At 42.6% G+C, this 19,311-nt stretch overlaps 1 protein-coding gene across 7 annotated transcripts in view; it reads left to right on the forward strand.

Annotated features, from left to right (window-relative positions):
• Positions 1–19,311, forward strand: part of APBB2 (amyloid beta precursor protein binding family B member 2) — a 349,600-nt gene that overhangs the window by 217,018 nt on the left and 113,271 nt on the right. For 5 of the 7 annotated variants that reach the window (XM_040418935.1, XM_040418940.1, XM_040418937.1 and 2 more), the window contains 3 exons: positions 3,742–3,804; positions 4,484–4,569; positions 9,916–9,973. In XM_040418935.1, the coding sequence (XP_040274869.1) occupies positions 3,742–3,804; positions 4,484–4,569; positions 9,916–9,973 (207 nt within the window). The remainder of the gene's footprint in view (positions 1–3,741; positions 3,805–4,483; positions 4,570–9,915; positions 9,974–19,311) is intronic. The other 2 variants (XM_040418941.1, XM_040418942.1) reach the window with 1 other exon arrangement.

Here is a 19,311-nt window from a genome sequence, read left to right on the forward strand (position 1 = left end):
AATTTTTACATCAACATAGGCTGGTTGAGATGCTGTAGGCTGCCGATCGCCAATCTATGTGTAGTGCAGTCAGTGTGCTGTGTAGGGGGTGAGGGACTGGGGACCCACCTTGAACAGGGGCCGACCAGTAGATTCAGCTGTTTCCTTATGGGCAAGTCTGAGCCCGAGTGTGAATATGTTTTTTCAGCTGCTCCTGTAATTGCCCTGGGCATGGTTTCATAGACAAAAGAGAAGACTTTCATTATGATACTGTATATCATATATATATATATATATATATATATATATATGCCAGTTATAAAACAATAGCTATTTTACATTGCCATGTGGGGTCCTCATTGACAGGTTGTGTGTCTATACTGTAGAGAACCTGTGATTATTAATATACCTAAACTATAATGAGTGTCAGTTTTTAAATTCAGGCATGACTGCAGTTTTCACACCAGCAACTGGATCTGAATACTTTTGTAAATGCATGTAATTAAAAATGTATTATAGCTATCGGGTTATTCAATGAAATGTATCTGTATAGCGCCACCTGCTGTTTGCGCTTTTTCTAATTTCTCTGTCCGCCTGTGGTGGACGCACATGCTCAGTTCCATCCTTCAACTGCCATTAGCCACAGCAGACAGGACATGCTCTCTGAGAAAGGGCACAGCCCCTGAGTTGCCAGCTTAAAGGGGTTCAACAAGGGTATAAAATGTCTCCTAATGTGCCGGGCACCCCACATGGAATATACCTAACCCGGTCCCCGCTCCACTCCTGGTCCCCGCACCGCCGCCGCTGCTTCTCCCTCCACACGGATGAAAACATCCGGTGTCAGGGGGGTGCAGCCAATGGCAGACGGGGACGAGCCTCCCTACATAAATCTAGCAGAACAATTGAAGTAATGAATGGATCCAAGTAAGGTACTGGGCTGGTCCTAGCTTTGCTAGAAAGAGATTGTCATGTACTATATCATGTCAGATTTTGTTTTTTTACATTAATCATGGGATAACCCCTTTAAAATAGGCCTGACTGGAAGGGTTTGTAATATTTAATAATGATCGGATTAAAAGGATTTGCATTTTTAATAGTTAGAAGGTTGTAATTGGTAATACTCCCTTTTAAAACATAATCAGCCATTCCTCTTGTGTTCGTTAGTATGCTGCCGTTTCAGTATGAGGTTTTCATATCATTTACAAGTAACCATGACCAGTGGTAATTTTGCATATGTCCTTGTGACAATATAGTTGGATTCCTATCATCAATGTTGTTTTATGGGTTTTTCTTAAAGAGGACCTGTCACCGCTCCTGACAGGCCTGTTTTAATAGCTTCATGCATTCCCCATGTAATAACAATTCTGGAACATCTATTCTTATGTCTGTATGTTCTGCCATTCCTTTATAATTTCTACTAGAAGTTCACAATGAATTGCTAGCAGTCTGCAGTAAGGGTACAGAGGGGTGAAAACAAGTTGGGGGTGTGTCACTGCACAGTCTGATGGCAGCACTGATTGGATAGAGTGAGTCTGTGCAGGGACACACCCCCAACTGGTTACCTCCCCTCTGTACCCTTACTGCAGACTGCTAGCAATTCATTCATAACTTCTAGCAGGAATAATAAAGGAATAGCACAACATACAGACATAAGACTAGATGCTCCAGAATTGTTATTACATGGGGAATGCATGGAGCTATGAAACAGGCATATCAGGAGCGGTGACAGGTCCTCTTTAAAACAAGCATAAAATAAATTGAAGATTTGTGTTTAATTAAACCACCTCAAGATGCACGTCATCTATATTCTTTAATCCAGACCAAGAGCGGAACAAGACTTAAATACATGGCTGCACTTTACAGCAAGGGATATTACATTTTTTTATTCTTATGTTGTCTATGTTTTAGTCTATAAACCCATGGAAAGTAAATGATTTAGGAAAGATTAGAAAAACACAGTTGTTCTCTACCAAACACAGCCCCACAGTTTTCCACAGGTTGGGCCTGGTATTGTAGTGCAACTGAATGAATGGGGCTAAGCTGCAGTACCACAGACAACCCATGGAAAGTGGTGGCGCTGTTATTGGAAGAAAGCAGTTATGTTTTCTAGTCCTAGCATGCATTAAACATAATAGTTAGAGGAACTCAAGGAGGATGAATTATTGGTTGCGCTTGTGTATATCAATGGAAATTATCATGAAGCTTTAATATGTTGTCCTGTGTTCATTTATTAAAACCTAAACATTCAGAGGATACGCCTGGGTTTCTACACCAGACCACTTCTCTTTATAGTCCTCCCGAAATGTCACATTACAGATTTCACTCCAATGTTTGTCCATCTGGATAAATCGAGCTGCAAAGTCATGATAACTACCGTATCTTCCAGTCAGTTCAGTGCTGCGATGCCGCGTTCTGCCAAGATAGCGCATGTGCAGTACATTCACCTATTTACCACACTTCTTCTGGACCCATAAACCCAGCTTCAAATACTTCATTAGTGATTTTGCATTAACATAGAACCTTATATATTAGCCACAGTGGAGAAAAGCTAGGAAGAGTGTCCCTCATTCTAGAGGACTGGACGCGTCTGCGCAGCAGTGAGCACTGTGTAATGCATCATTCCGCCTATGGTGGCGCTGCAGGGGATTTGAGCACTTGATGCTAGAATTCCCACAGATTACGTAATCGCAGAGAGCAGAATGACAGCTGTGCGCACTTTTTTGTTGGGCGTCTCTTCTAACAAAAAGGGATTGTCCATTGAAGACTACCCCTTGAAAGGGCATCTGTCAGCAGATTTGTCCCTATGACACTGGCTGACCTGTTACACTACGCTATTCAGCTTAAGGCATCTGTGTTGGTCCCATGTTCATATGTGTCCGCAATGCTGAGAAAAAGGATGTTTTAATATATGCAAACGATAGGAGCAATGGGGGCGTTGTCATTACACCTAGAGGCTCTGCTCTCTCCGCAACTGCCATGCCCCCTGCATTTTAGTTAGTCAAGGCCTGGCGTGATCACTTTTTACTGCCTCCCCCTGTCAATCAAAGTGCAGAGAGAGAGTCCAGTTGCAGAGAGAGAGAAAAGCCTCTAGGTGTAATGGTAACGCCCCCGTTGCTCCTAGTGGCTCATTTGCATATATTAAAACATCCCTTTTGTCTGCAATGCGGACACATATGAACATGGGACCAACACAGATGTCTTCAGCTGCCAAGCGCACATGTAACAGGTCAGCCAGTGTCATAGGTACAAAACTGCTGACAGATGCCCTTTAAAGGGGTATACCCACTGGTTAAGCATTGCACTCCCCTCTAAGTTTCCCTGCACAGTAGTGCTCCCGGCCATTGTGTAGATGAGACCCCCATTGATAAAATGATATCATATCATGATGGAGAACTTACATACATCAAATTTGTATTTTCAAAGACAACTTTAAAAAAAATTAAATAAAACCTGTGTCCTATCAGAGGAGCCACAGTTAAACGGTGCTGCTTGTGCAAGCAGGAAAGCAAGCAGCGGAGGTTGCGGTAGATCAGGAGGACGTGTCGCTGGAAAGCAGAGCGCTTACCATCGCAATGAGTCAATGAACAATGGCGACAACATATTTCAGTGAAGTCTTGTGATAATTCCCCATTACAGCGCTACCGATCCTAAACTCGCCCTGTAATAATTTGCTAACTACGCTGTCTTGTGATGGTTTTGTTTTGTTTTATTCCCTTCTTTTTTATGAATGTGCTTCTCCCTTGTGAATAACTGTATGCCTAGAAACAGCCATGGAGTGATTTTGCTGTTCTGAATGGGGGAAAGATAAATGTTGACATTTGGAAGGCAAGTATCTGGTCGGAGACATTTCAACGTGTAACCTTTTATTTTATTCGTTTGCATGGCCTTGGCTGTTACTTTCACAATTCCCATTCATGAAGCAGGCGGAAGAGAAGAAGGCAAGCGCAGACCTCTGGCTCCCGCTCAGGAGTTTCTACTACGATGCTTACTCTGACTCAATGGTTCATTTCTGTGCTTGGCCCAGATCACTAGACGGTCACGACCACACCAGCATAAAGTGCATGCCCTTTTCTGTTAACCAGTCTCCTGTGTCTGCTTCTTTTGCTTGGAGGGAGAACATGCCATTTACAATGCCACATTGCAGACTGGGGCTGGTGTGGAGTATATTCATCAAACGGCCTTCTTTATGTCACATGAGATTAGTATTCCTTCATACAATGTTATTCCACCGGGACTGCTATGTCAGACAATGATAGATTCATCACCGCAGGATGCATTGCTCACATATATAAAAATGTACACACACTGATCTGTATCTCATGCCAGGCATATGTGGCTTTTTGATGTATATACCTCCTTGTGCTTTGCTTCCACACATGACCCTGTTTTATTTCTGTCCTCACTAGTAAATATGGATGACGGTCTTCACCTCCCACTTTTCTTCACAGTTTTATTGGGCAATTGATGACTATTGCTTTCTAACGTCAAGTCTGTTTATCTGTAGGATTTGCATGCAGCCACAGTCAACCCCGATCCAAGTCTGAAGGAGTTTGAAGGAGCCACCTTACGTTACGCCTCATTAAAATTAAGGTAAGGAATGGATTGCCATTTTATATATTGAATGCAGCATTAAAGCTCTATTTAGTCTATCTAGTTTTGCAGGTTTAAATGTTTCGGACTGAGAAGGTCTTCGGGGCAGAATGTGTACCGCAACTTTAAAGGCTATGTACACCTTTGGGGGCAAATCATATTTTATTGCATTGGACTCATTTTGAGCAAAAAATAATTTTTAAATTGGTCTTTATTAAATATATCAGGTCCTTTTTGTTCTGTACAGAGCTGAGATGCTCTAGTAGCAGCCTTTGGATTTTCTGTCTTTTCCGTCAGACCAGAAGCAGACGAACTCCTTATTTCTGCTTTCTGACATTATAAACACTCATTATAGCTCAGTTCTTATTTTACTAATAAGTGTTTATGACCTCTTAGTTGTTTAGAAATAAGGTTTATTAGATGACTAAGACCGTAGACAGCAGCAGCAGACAGGAACAGAGGAGGAAGACGGCACATGCGCACTTTGCGCACCGTCTCCTCATACAGCTGATCGGCAGGGGTGCTGGGTGAGGATAGGTCATCAATAGGGAAAGCCCGGACAACCTCTTTTAGTGTGTGATTTAGAAAACCCATTTAAGATATCCTATTAGGACATGTTGAATTAACAGAGTGAAGAGAAAAACAAAAGAACATCTCTTTCTCTTGAGGAACTGAGGTGTCTGTGCGTTAAACCCAATTTACTACAATGGGCACCATTAAATGCTTCATTTCTCCTTTGATGATGGTGAGTTAAAGGGGTTGTCCAACACTAACATTTTTAACAGACCTCTTCAGAGTGATGGTTCATAAGTACACGGTCCTCACCGCTGGATTCCAGTTGCATCGCTCCACGGCCGCCTCCACAGGTCCTGGGTCTCGGGAAATCAACATCCTGTTGACAGGTGTTATGTGACCGCTGCAGCCAATCAGTGGCCTCAGCGGTGACCTGTCATCCTTCCGGCGTGTGACCCAGTGATGTACCGCATGGGCGACAAATCTGGGACCTGCGGAGGTGGCTATGGAACAATTCAGCTGGAATCCAGCGGTAGGAACCAGGTAAGTATGAACCCCACCACAAGTCCAGCTACTCTGAAGAGATCTGTTAAAAATGTTAGTGTTGGATAACCCCTTTAAACACCTCCCGCTAGGATCCCCAAAGAAGACAGCAGATCTGTGGGGATCCCAACAGCGGATATACTGCTAATTTTTGGGGACTGTTCTTACAAAAAGAGATTGTAAATAAAATAAAGATTAACCACTTCCCGACCGCCCATTGACTATAAACGTCCTGGGTGGTCGGATTTATCTCTGAATGGACGTTCTGGAACGTCCTTTCAGAGATGACAGCTGCACGCTAATCGTGCTGCTGCGGAGCGGGGGGCCCGCTGTCAGTGACTGCAGGGCACCCCAGAAAGAAGGCAGGGACCGTTCCTGGGTGTCCCTGCCTTCTAGATCACTGTATACACAGTGCTAAACGAGGAAGCGATGAAGCCGCTGAGGAAGCCATGTGCCGCTTCCTGTTCCAGCCTGGTGATCATGTGATCGCCGGGTCGGGTGAGTGCAGGAGCTGTCGGGTCTTCCATAGACCACGATCAGCCCTGCACTGAGGCTGTACAGCGCAGTATACTGCTGTACAGCCTCTCTGGGAGGTGTATTTCCCCTATAACTGGGGCTACTATGTCAACTGGGGCTACTATGTCAGCCCCAGTTACAGGAGAAATCAATAGTAAAAAAAAAAAAGTTAATTGTCCCCCAGAGGTCTTGTATGACCTTACGGGGGACACAAAGTGTAAAATAAAAATTTCAAGAAATAAAAAAATAAAAAAAAGTTTCACATTTTTAAAAATTCCCCCCCCCCCCAAATCCGTTATTTAAAAAATGTAAAAGAATAGAAGAAAAAAAAAAAAAGAGACATATATTGTATCACCGCGTCCGCAACGGCCGGCTCTATAATAATATCATATGATCTACCCCATCAGGTGAACGCCGTAAAAAAAATTAATAAATAAACATTGCGCCAAAACAGCTCACCTCCCAAAAAACATAATGTTTATCAATCAAAAAGTCATATGTACCGCAAAATGGTAGCAATAAAAACATCACCTCATCCCGCAAAAAACGAGCCCCCACACAAGACCATAGCCAGAAAAATAAAACAATAGGGCTCTATGAAAATTGCAACACAAAAACATGATTTTCTTTTCTAAAAATGTTTTTATTGTGTAAAACGTAAAAATAAAAAATAAATAAAAATAGACATATTTGGTATTTTTGCGTCCATAATGACTGGATCTATAAAAATATCACATGGTCTACCCCATCAAGTGAATGGTGTAAAAAAACAAAAAAAATTAAAATGACACCAAACAGCTTTTTTTGTGACTTCACCTCCCAAAAATGAGATAGGAAGCAACCAGAAAGCCAAATGTATCCCAAAATGGTGCCAATAAAAACTACAGCTTGTCTCGCACAAAATAAGCCCTCACGCAGCTCATTCAACATAAAATAAAAAAACGTTATCGCTCTTAAAAACCATGACAGAAAATTCCATGATAGAAAATCCAGATACCGCTCCTTCCCTTCTGAGCCCTGGCGTATCCCCAAATAACAGGTTTACGACCACAATTGGGGTGTTACTGTATTCAGGAGAAAGTGGATAGCAAATTGGTGGGGGGGATATTCTCCTGTTATCTTTTGTGAAAAAGAAAGTTTGGGCCTAAAGCACCATTTTCTTGTAAAAAAATAAATCATTTTTCATTTTTACACCCAAGTATTAAAAATTCTATGAAACACCTGTTGAGTGAAATGCTTGCTACACCCCTTAAAAATTCCTTGGGTGGTGTAGTTTACAAAATGTGGTCACTTTTTAGGGGTTTTTACTGTGAGGATACCTCAGGGTCTCTTAAAATGAAACATGGTGCCAAAAGACCATTCCAGCAAAATCTGCTTTCCAAAAACCATATGGCACTCCTTGCATTTTGTGCCCTGTTATGTGCCCAAACAGCGGTTTACGACCACATATGGGGTGTTTCTGCAAACTGCAGAATCAGGGTAATAAATATTGAGGTTTGTTTTGTTGTTAACCCTTGCTGTGTTCCAGGAAAAAAATGAATAAAATGGAAAATCTGCAAAAAAGTGACATTTTGAAATTTCACCTCTATTTTGCTTTAATTCCTGTGGAATACCCAAAGGGTTAACAACATTTCTAAAACCAGTTTTGAATAGTTTGAGGGGTGTCATTTCTAAAATGGGGTAATTTATAGGTTGGTTCTATTTAGCCCCTCAAAGTGACTTCAGAACTGAACTGGTCCTTAAAAAAGTTGAATTTGGAAATTTTCTTAAACATTTCAGAAATTGCTTCTATAATTCTAAACCTTCTAACGTCCTAAAAAAAAAAAATGACATTACCAAAATGATGCCAACATAAAGTAGACATATGAGGAATGTTAATTAATAAATCTGTCTTAAAATCAAAGAGATTCAAATTTACAAAACAGTGAATTTTTTAAGATTTTTAACTTTTTGATATTTTTTTTTTTTTTTAAATAAAGGTAAAACATATTGATTTAAATTTATCATTACCATGAAGTACAATGTGTCACGAGAAAACAATCTCTGAATGGCTTTGATAAGTAAAAGCGTTCCAAAGTTATTACCACATAAAATGACAGATGTCAGATTTGCAAAATTAGGCCTGGTCAGGAAGGGGGTAATTGGCCTGGTCTGGAAGTGGTTAAAGAGGTCATTCAACAGTTCTTAAAATTTTCAGAGGAGCAGACAGGTTTTTTAAAGAAAGTAAATAAAGACGTAACTCACCTGCTAAAGTTCCCTCTGTTCCAGCACTTGTGGGTGCAGTCCCCAGGGCCTCCAGCCTCTGTTTGACTGGTCCGGAAGTAATGAATTCACATCCATAATTTATATGAGTGCTCAGCCAATCATTGGTATCAGTGGTCACATGACTTCTGAGGCCATTGGCTGAGCATTCATGTGAACTATGGACATGATGTCACCAATTCCAGTTCAGCAGGGACCAGACTCGCAAGTTATGATTTTATCTTAATGCTCCCCTGAAAATTTTAAAAATGTTGACATTGCAGTCCTGCAGGAGAAGGAGTGGAGAGCTAGCACCGTGAAGCAGAAAAGTCATCTTACCTTTGCAGGTCCGGCAGAATGGGGGGTTTGCCAACCCATTCTTGCGCAACCCTTTTCATTTTTTTATTGCATGCTCAGCACACTGTGCAGCGACAAAATCAGTAATGTGTCATTGGCCTAACTACTTATATATAACCTGATTTTTAAAGGGGTTATCCGATGATTAAAGTAAAAAATTAAAATCAGATATCATGTAGACAATGACAATCTCTTTCTAACAAAGCTATAACCAGCCCTGTACCTCACATGGATCCAGAGATCTCCACATTCATTACTCCAATTGCTCTGTTAGATTTATTCTAAAAGATGCTCCAGAATTGTTATTACATGAGGAATGCAAGTAGTTACTAAAACAAATGTGTCAGGAGGGGCCCTGGGTGGAAAATAGGAAGTAAAGATTGAAAAAGTAGTATAAGGGGTTAAAAAGATAAACAAATGTAAAAGGTATTGGTGGAGCCATCCTGAAGAATTGTGCTCTACTAAGCTTCTGCATTAACTATTTATTTAGAGCCAATGATGCCATGAGATCTTGTGCTTGGCCTCACTACACACTACACTGCTCTACAATAGATGATAATGATCTATGACCTATGATATGCCATCATGTCTGAGCAGCCTGACAGGAACACTCACCAATATGAGGCCCCAGCCCCTCAACCTCCTAGGCAGCTCTGCAAGTGTTAAAAACCAGTCCTGCTCATATTCTATGAAACGTTCCTGGTGACCATTTTAAATCACTCCTGGAGAACCCCTTGTAGTGCTTCTAGTGACTTCTATATGACAGACTCAATAGGAAAGATCATTTAACAAATGGCATGTTTTTGCAGTCCTGGATTCCTGGACCAGTTGTCCAAATTAATGATAAGAATGTGTGTATTTTTCCAGAATCTGTGCCACATGTATCCAGGGGCCATGTCTGGTACTGTACTTCAGCATCATGCACTGGAATTAATATAAGCTACTATAAGTAGGAGATGGACAGACGTGGCACTGTTTCTGGAAAAAGCAGATGATGCCTTCATGTCCACCAGGTGTCCATAGTCACATTGATACTTGACTAATGCAGTCTAATGACCAGCACAGTAATGTATTCATGTAATTTGTCTATATGACAATCCTTTATTATAAATCTGTATTCCTGTACCGTGTCACAAGTTCTACAAGGAACCTAACATCTCCTATTGTCCTCCTTAGAAATGGGCCGCAGTCTGAAGATGACTCATCCAGCATCAACAGTGACCCCGAAGCCAAGGTTAGTGGTGACACAGCAACCACTTTTATGTACTTTGCCTTTACTGCTTTAGTAAATTGGATCTGTAAATGAGGTAATGATTGCTTCTAACATCAAGAGATTATAATATGTAAATGTTGGTTATGCACTGAAAAAAGCTGCTAACCCCTTCATTGTGCAGTAATTTTTTGTTTTTTCCTTTCGTTTTTTTACTCACTGCCTCCTAGGTGCAATCATTTTTTTATTTACATAGTGTATAGGGGCTTGATTTTTGCAGGACAAGTTGTAATTTCCATTTCTTATTGCATACAATGTAGAGCTAAGCTGGAAAACAATTCGAAATGGGGTGGAATTGGGGGAAAAAAATGCAATTCCGCCATTGTTTTTATGCCATTCCCTATGTGGTAAAAATGACATGGTATTCTGCAGGTCAGTACAATTGCAGCGATACCAAATTTCTATTGTTTTTATTGTGTTTTAAGACTTAAAAAATACAAAACTGTGTTGAAGACCCATACCTGGGGCTCCATGGCTTAGGTCTTCCCCTGCCACATCCTTAAGGCTGGATTTTGACATAGGGGCCACTTAATATGGTGGATCTGGTGATCTCTATAATGGGGACACCCCTTTGCTTGGTTTTCCTTCCCTGGAAGGGTATCTGGCTTTCACAGTGTTGAAGACCCATAACTGAAGCTCCATTGTTATTTTGCATGCTACTGTTTCCCAGGGAGAACTTTGCGCTTTGGATTGCTGTGTTGAGACTCTTAAATGAGGCTCCACAATGTTTTTTGTAGTTGGTCTCCCTAAGATCAGCTATTGTTTTGTTCAAGAAAAATAAGAGGCCACCAGAGCTAAATTTCAAGTGTAATAGCAAAGAGTCTGAATACTTATGTCCATGTGAAATGTTAACATTTTAAATACATTTGCAAACAGTTCTAAAATTCGGTTTTCAATTTCTCATTATGGGGTATTAAGTACAGTTTGATAGAGGGAAAATGTAATTTTTATTTTATTCTAATACAAAGCTGCAACATAACAAAATGTCAAAAAAGTGAAAGGGTCTGAAGACTTTCCGAATGCACTATATAAATATACAGTACTAATATACATTAGTAATAATATGCATTAGTAAGAGCCTTGTAGTAACTTTGCCTACATGATAAATGCCATTAGCTGAAGGGAGACAACCAGTTTAAACCTAACACTCCAGTTTTCCTACTCCACCTTCTAACTGGAGTGAGATTGCAACTGTTCAAAAAAGTCTCAGTGATGAATCTGGAGTACAACACCCACTTTCCCACCCTAATTTTAAAACTAGAGTGGTAAAAAAAATTAAAAAAGTTGCAATATTTTTGCACAACTGAGCCCAACAAGTTGCAAAAGCCCTATTTTGCAATTGTTCGAATCCAGAATTCTGGAGTGAAGGCATAATAAATCAGGGCCACTGTGTTCATTGTATCCTTCAGGGGCTTCCTGTGCATATGCGGAAATTCTATCCTAGCGCGAGGCCTAACATGAGCGTACATCCTTGTGTCATGCTGCGCTCCCTTGCAGCAGATTTACTAATCCTGTAAATTGGGCAATTGAAAAATACACCACATTTCTCACAGTGGCTCATGCTAGATGATAAATATGGTGTACAGCTAAACACTTTAGACTCTTAAGAACTCGGCCTATTTTCGTTTTTGCATTTTTGATTTTTCCTCCCAATGTTCCAATAGTCATAACTTTTGTATTTTTCCATTCACATAGACATATGAGGGCTTATTTTTGGGGTTTGCAGGATAAGATGCATTTTCTAATGGCATTATTTAATTTACCATGTCTTGTATTGGAAAATGGAAAAAAAAATCTTTGTGGGGTAAAATTGAAAAAAAAAACCTCACAATTCCGCTAAGGTTTTTTGGGTTTTGATATTACGGCGTTCACTATGCACTAAAAATGACATGACATCCTTATTCTGCGGCTTAATACAATTCCAGTGATACCAAATTTGTGTAGTTTTTATTTTGTTTTATTACTTTTAAAAAATCTATATTTTCTTTGCATTTTCTCTACATTTTTATATGTCGATCTACAGAGCTGTATGAGAGCTTGTTTTTTGCAGGATGGACTGTAGTTTTTATTGGTATCATTTTTGGGGTATGTCCAACTTTTTCATTACGTATTAAACTTTTTTTTTGAGGGGAGCAAGGTGACTAAAAAATGAATAATTTATCGTTTTTTCCATTGCGCAGTTCAGACTTTTTCAGACGCGCCGATTCTGGTTATGTTTATTTTTTTATTGTTTATATATTTGTATATGAAAAATTGGGAAAGCAGGGTGATTTAATCTTTTAATATTTTTTTTTAACACAATAACCTTTAGCCCCCCCCCTAGGGGGCTAGAACCTGGGATCTTTTGATCCCTTGTACCATTCACTATAATAGAGATCTGTTATGGTGAATGGAATTCTGATGCGCTGCCTGCGGAGCTGTGCCTTGTACACAGCTTAGGTTAGCTTCACACTACTGCTTTTGTATCTGGCAGGCTGTTCTTGTCGGATCTCTCTTCATTCTGGCATTGCCAGAAGCTACTGTGTTGCCGTCCAGCCCATAAACTATAATGCGGACCGGCAGAGATTCGGCCACAACCCTGCAAATATGCAGAGAATCGGCCGGCTATAAATCCGCTGCGCGCATTGTTTTTCATATAGTTTATGGGACCAGACGGACCGGACTCAGCGCAGCATCCTGCTCCGTATATTCCATACACTGAATTATGCGTTAAGAGGTTAGTCAACTTATTGGTTGTCTTTCTTTGCAGCAACATTTTGCCGCACTTTATTGCTCATAGCCTTCACAAGTGAGCTTAGTACATTGTGACAGTTCTATGGCGATTTCTCAACAAAGAATGCATATAACATGTTATTAAAGTATGATGATGAAGAAGATCAAAAGGAGCCTAAATGTCTGAATGAAAAGCGTTTGCATAGACACCGCATATAAACCCACATAGGGGTCTTAGTCAAGTGTACATTTGACAACGACCCCTTCAGAAACCAGATCCTGGCAGTAGCCTTTGCTGCCCGCCATTTCTATTGAAAGGAACCTGGACACCCATCACCTCTCCAGTTATGCTTCATTCCCATAATGATGCGAGTTTTTGCACAAGTTCAGAGTTTTTCTCTTTTTAATGTACTCCTATTGAGGAATGCCTCATTCAAAATAATGATGATCCCCTTACACACATTTTACAGAGGCAATATACTGATAAATCTTCCTCATTAGAAACAAACTGTAAGAAAAGCACACCTAGATGAAGATGAATAGCGGGTGACTGCTCCGATGCTGCTTTCTGCTCGTACCGCTCAGCTTGGCTGTCCCTGCCACCTTGTGGCCACAGATATTACTGACACTGTATTTCGCTGCCGTAAACCTCATTACATCACCATTTTACTGCAACACATACTTAAGAAAAAGCTACTTATAAATACAGTTTGGAGATTATTCTCCTTGAACCTAAGAGATCTGTATGCCTTGGATGGATGCTTTACTTTTTTTATCCAATTTGAAACCATTATATTTTGTGGCAGCTGAGGAATTGCTCATGCTGTTTTTTTTTTTTTTTTTGGGGGGGGGGGGACTTCTTGGTAATGACCCATGATCAGTGATAATACAGCATTGAAGTGTACATGCTTCTTAAAGGATAACTGTCATATTTTCATCAAAACATCAATTTTAGCATATGTTACTGCGCAGCAGCATTATGCATAAAGCAGTCTTTAGTTTCTTCACTTACCACTGTTTTCCTTGAGTTTTCCCCTAAGTTACAGCTGTTTTGAATCCTACATTATGAGGATCTTCTCAAGATTGCTGCTCTGCCAGTTCTCTGAGGCCAAAACTGCATTCCCTCAGGTCACATACAAACTTGCTGTAGCCAGCAGCTTCCTGCCAGCTAATTAGATTGGATTACTGAGAGACACGCCTCCTCACTCTGAAGCCTAATGCAGGCATGCAGTGTGAAGGACCGCCCCTGCGTCTTTCTAGCCATAGCAACTGTCTTTTAAGGGAGCAGTGGAAAGGGACAGAGGACATTAATAAAAGCTGTTATTATAAGGTAATTACAGATCTTTTGGCAATCATTGACAGACTAACTCAGCTATACATGCCTGGCTCTAATAAACTAGCAAAAAATAATAATATGAGAGTTATCCTTTAAGGCAAGGTCAATGGTGCATGCTTGTTAAACAGAACCTGTCGACCTAGTTGTCGTTGGTATCCATGCTGCTATACTGCTTGTAAATACCTTTCTAGACATGGCCCTGTTAAATGCGCTGGGAGGGAGGAAAATAAATTTGCCACATACTGCTCTCCAGTAGTCATCTGGGTGGTGCTGCAGTGGTGACCAGTCACGGTGCCCTGGCTGTAATCACTTCCACCCTTCCTTGACTGACGTCTCGCTTGGCACAGCCAGTGCGTACTTCACATGAGCAGGGCGCTAATCATAGTTGGGTGGGAGTGATGACAGTTAGGGCACATAGTCGCAGCTCCAACATCTCCCAGATGACTACTGGTTAGCAGTGCATGGCGGTTTTATATCTTCTTTCTTTAATCCCTTCTGGTTTAAAGCACTATAGGACTATGGCGTAGTTTAATAATGAGAACTATGCTGATGAGTTCTGTTTTGTCTACAGAGCACTGTCAGCATTGTAATGGCAGCACTCTCCGCCGTAGCGCTGCTGCCATTGACTTCGTCAACGGAGGTACACAGAACAGCTGAATGGTGGGGGTGCGGATCCCCACCTCCTGCTAGTAGTGGCTTATCTTGAGGAATTCTTAATGTAGTTTCCCATAAAAATGTGAAAAAATATTTCTCTGTGTAATGATGCACGCCTCTTAATAATTGTGGTACATCTGTGCAGGTCCATGCACCAAACGGGAATCCATGCCAGCAAGGAAACTGGTGTGGACTCCTGATATAACGGACGCAGTTTCCTGGCATAGATTAGAGTAAGCATGCCACGCTCTAGAGCCCCCAAAAAGGGCTTTCTATTAACTGTCCTGATACCGTAGTACTTAGGCCTCATGCACACGACTGTATGTATTTTGTGGACTGCAAACTATGGAGTCGCAAAATGTGTTTACCGGCCATGTGCATCCCCAAAATGGTCAAGAATAGGACATGTTATGTCTTTTTGCAGGACAGACATGTGGCCATACAGATGCAGACAGCCCACGGTGTGAATGGGTCTGTATCCGATCCGCAGAAAATGTGGTTGTGTGCATGAGGCCTCAAATTCAGCCTGTTATTATTCTAGAATGGAGGAAAATGCATGAGCCTCAGTAGTATATTTTAATACTTTTATTCTTTTTCTTCTTTCTTGGCTCCTGGGCTCTTCTTGTAGTCTATGGGACTTGATGTCGTGACAGTAGGAAAGCCTGTGGCAGTGACAGGGACTGCAGTGCTTAAATATTGGTTGTTTTCAGGCAGGAATTGGCAGCATGCCACACACAGTATTAAAATCCACTCACAGCCACGAAGGGAACTGCAGATAAATAATGCAGCAGCCGCCATGTTTCAGGTTTAAATAAACCAATTTGTTATTGTGTAGAGAAATGAGAAGAGTGCGGGATTATTTCTTCAGCTTTTTATAGGGATGACGAACGCATAGGGTATTTACATGTGAGGCTAGGAAACCAGAATGATCTCAGGCTAGTGTACACATAGCTGTACGTGAAGCCGTCTGCTGGAGACCCAGACCCTCTTTACGTACCGTTTAGGTCTGTAGGTGATCGGTTGCAGAATATTATCGCTGCGTAAACTTCTGCTACAATAATGACAGCCTTTACCCTACAAGGGAATGCAGGTGGGCATAGCCAGAGATACTTGATGGCAGGCCCCACCAACTTTGGCAGGATCTCTAAACAACTTCTGTCAGTGGCCGCCTTAAAAGAAAATTCCAGAGGCCGTAGATGCTAACATAGCGTGCCGCCCAACCACTCTCGGTTCAGTGGAGAGAGCCACTCACTTGTGAAGTCCTGCTCTATTGAGAGTCAGTCACACAATATGTGTAGAGCTGCACAGTTTGCCAGATAGAAGTATGGCACAAAAATGTAAAACCTACTTAGATTTATAGTCACAGTCCTAATGGCCATGATATATTGAAGGGTTCCAGGGTACAAATGGATTATGCATCTCACGTCCCCAAGAACTGTGTAATAAACGGATTAGAGCATGGTATTTTACGGCTAACCTATGGCTACAGGCATAGGTGACATGTATGAACCCTGCACACCCACAAGTGCAATATCTGTATGATTAGTAGTAATTCTGTACTATTAAGGCCTATAAGATTCATTTGACTCTGTAATGTTGGACACCCCCTATAAGAGCAGTCTGACTGTGAAGTCTACACCTGTGGTTATAACAGATGTCTGGAAGTGTAGTCTGACATCCCGCTATGCCAGCAGTCTGGAAATGTAGTCTGGAACTCCCGCTACGCCAGCAGTCTAGAAGTGTAGTCTGGACCTCCTGCTATACCAGCAGTCTAGAAGTGTAGTCTGGACCTCCTGCTATGCCAGCAGTCTGGAAGTGTAGTCTGGACCTCCCGCTATGCCAGCAGTCTGGAAGTGTAGTCTGGACCTCCTGCTATGCCAGCAGTCTAGAAGTGTAGTCTGGACCTCCCACTATGCCAGCAGTCTAGAAGTGTAGTCTGGACCTCCCGCTATGCCAGCAGTCTAGAAGTGTAGTCTGGGGCCTCCTGCTATGCCAGCAGTCTGGAAGTGTAGTCTGGACCTCCCGCTATGCTAGCAGTCTGGAAGTGTAGTCTGGACCTCCTGCTATGCCAGCATTCTAGAAGTGTAGTCTGGACCTCCCGCTATGTCCATAGTCTGGAAGTGTAGTCTGGACCTCCCGCTATGCCAGCAGTCTGGAAGTGTAGTCTGGACCTCCCGCTATGCCAGCAGTCTGGAAGTGTAGTCTGGACCTCCTGCTATGCCAGCAGTCTAGAAGTGTAGTCTGGACCTCCCGCTATGCCAGCAGTCTAGAAGTGTAGTCTGGACCTCCCGCTATGCCAGCAGTCTAGAAGTGTAGTCTGGGGCCTCCTGCTATGCCAGCAGTCTGGAAGTGTAGTCTGGACCTCCCGCTATGCCAGCAGTCTGGAAGTGTAGTCTGGACCTCCTGCTATGCCAGCATTCTAGAAGTGTAGTCTGGACCTCCCGCTATGTCCATAGTCTGGAAGTGTAGTCTGGACCTCCCGCTATGCCAGCAGTCTGGAAGTGTAGTCTGGACCTCCCGCTATGTCCATAGTCTGGAAATGTAGTCTGGACCTCCCGCTATGTCCGTAGTCTGGAAGTGTAGTCTGGACCTCCCGCTATGTCCATAGTCTGGAAGTGTAGTCTGGACCTCCCGCTATGTCCATAGTCTGGAAGTGTAGTCTGGACCTCCCGCTATGCCAGCAGTCTGGAAGTGTAGTCTGGACCTCCCGCTATGTCCATAGTCTGGAAGTGTAGTCTGGACCTCCCGCTATGCCAGCAGTCTGGAAGTGTAGTCTGGACCTCCCGCTATGTCCATAGTCTGGAAATGTAGTCAATAGGACAGACTTAGGGCTTGTTTACACGACCATTGCCCCTCCGTGCCCGTACTGTGGACCTCAAATTGCGCTCCGCAATGCACAGGCACCAGCCGTGGGGCTGCCGCATGCAGATCGCCACCCCATTCACTTGAATGGGGTCCGCAATCCGTCCGTTCCGCAAAAAGATAGAGTAAGTTCTATCTTTTTGTGGTGCGGAGCCACGGAACGTAACCCACAGAAGCACTCCGTAGTGTTCCGCACCGCATCCCTGGATTTGAATGGGTCAGCATCCGTGATGCGGAATGCACGCGGCCGGTGCCCAGTGTATTGCGGACCCGCCGTATGCGGGCTGCAATACGGCAACGGAGGGGCAACGGTCGTGTGAACAAGTCTACATATTGAGTTTTTCTGCAGCAAGCATTGCGCAACCAAAGATCACAGTGTAACACTGCCTCTGCTGCAAGTAATGTAAGTAAATATGGTCACGGTGCAACCTGCACGTTTCTGCAATCCAACTGTTAGGTAGTGGTCAAAAGCAGCTTGTGGGTCACAAGGTAACCCTATTCAATCACCTTACTTGCCATACAGCAATGCTGCAGCGATCATTTGTTGCGAGTCTCCATGCAGAACCAGCTTTACACTAGAGCTACATGGCAGTGTGTGTTGCTTGATACAAAACGTACGTAACCTTTTGAGCAGGTTTATTAAAAACTATTCTAAGGCTACTTTCCCACTAGCGTTTCTAGTTTCCGGTATTGAGATCCGTCATAGGGGAACGCTTCAGTTTTGTCCCCATTCATTGTCAATGGGGACAAAACGTAACTGACCAGAACGGAGTGCTCCAAAATGCGTACCGTTCTCATACCAGAGAGCAAACAGCAGCATGCGTTCCGTCCTGGGATGCGGAGCAAGACGGATCGGTCATGACCCACAATGCAAGTCAGTGGGGATGGATCAGTTTTCTCTGACACAATAGAAAATTGATCCGTTGCCCATTGGCTTTCAGTGGAGTTCATGACGGATCCGTCTTGGCAATGTTATAAATAATACAACCGGATCTGTTCATAACGGATGCAGACGGTTGTATTGTCAGTAACGGAAGCGTTTTTGCTCAACCCTGCCGGATCCAGTAAGAATGCTAGTGTGAGAGTATCCTAAATGGCATATGACTCTTTTTGTAATTTACTTTATCTTAGTTCCTGTCTTACTTACAGAATAGGCTTCTGAAGTCCAGGTGTCTAGCGCTTTGGACTCTGTACGCTTCAGACATGTCAGGGGTGTACAATGTACGGAGTACTGGCCATGGGATGTGCAATGCCCCGCTTTAGTAGAGCGGGCACAGGCTAGAGCAGTGATGTGCTATGCAGAACTCCTGCCCTGCATAGCCCATCAGTGTCCTGCAGTACCAATTTGCTATGGCAGTCTTTAGGAGAGCGAGGCTGGTATACGCAGGAGAAGCAATGTGTGCTCCTGCCAGTACAGCGCTCCCTGCGGCCCCTACGGCTGCAGTACAGTGGAATCCATACACCTGTACACAAAAAAATAAAGCATATCACTAAATGAGATGCCATTTACCATAGTTTTTAATACATTTGTTAGGTACATTTTAATCCGACATTGCAACGTTGCAGTGTAGTCCGCAGCAGCCTTAGGACACCTTCACACGCGGCAGATTTTGTGGCAGAAAATTCCACGACTGAAAATCATTTGCAATTATTTAGCACATGGATTTCTGCAAGCTCTATTAAGGTGAATGGAACCGATTTTCAGTTACGGAATTTTCTGCCACCAAACCAGCTGCGT

Source organism: Bufo bufo, chromosome 2 (genome assembly GCF_905171765.1).
Source record: "Bufo bufo chromosome 2, aBufBuf1.1, whole genome shotgun sequence".
Classification (NCBI taxonomy): domain Eukaryota; kingdom Metazoa; phylum Chordata; class Amphibia; order Anura; family Bufonidae; genus Bufo; species Bufo bufo.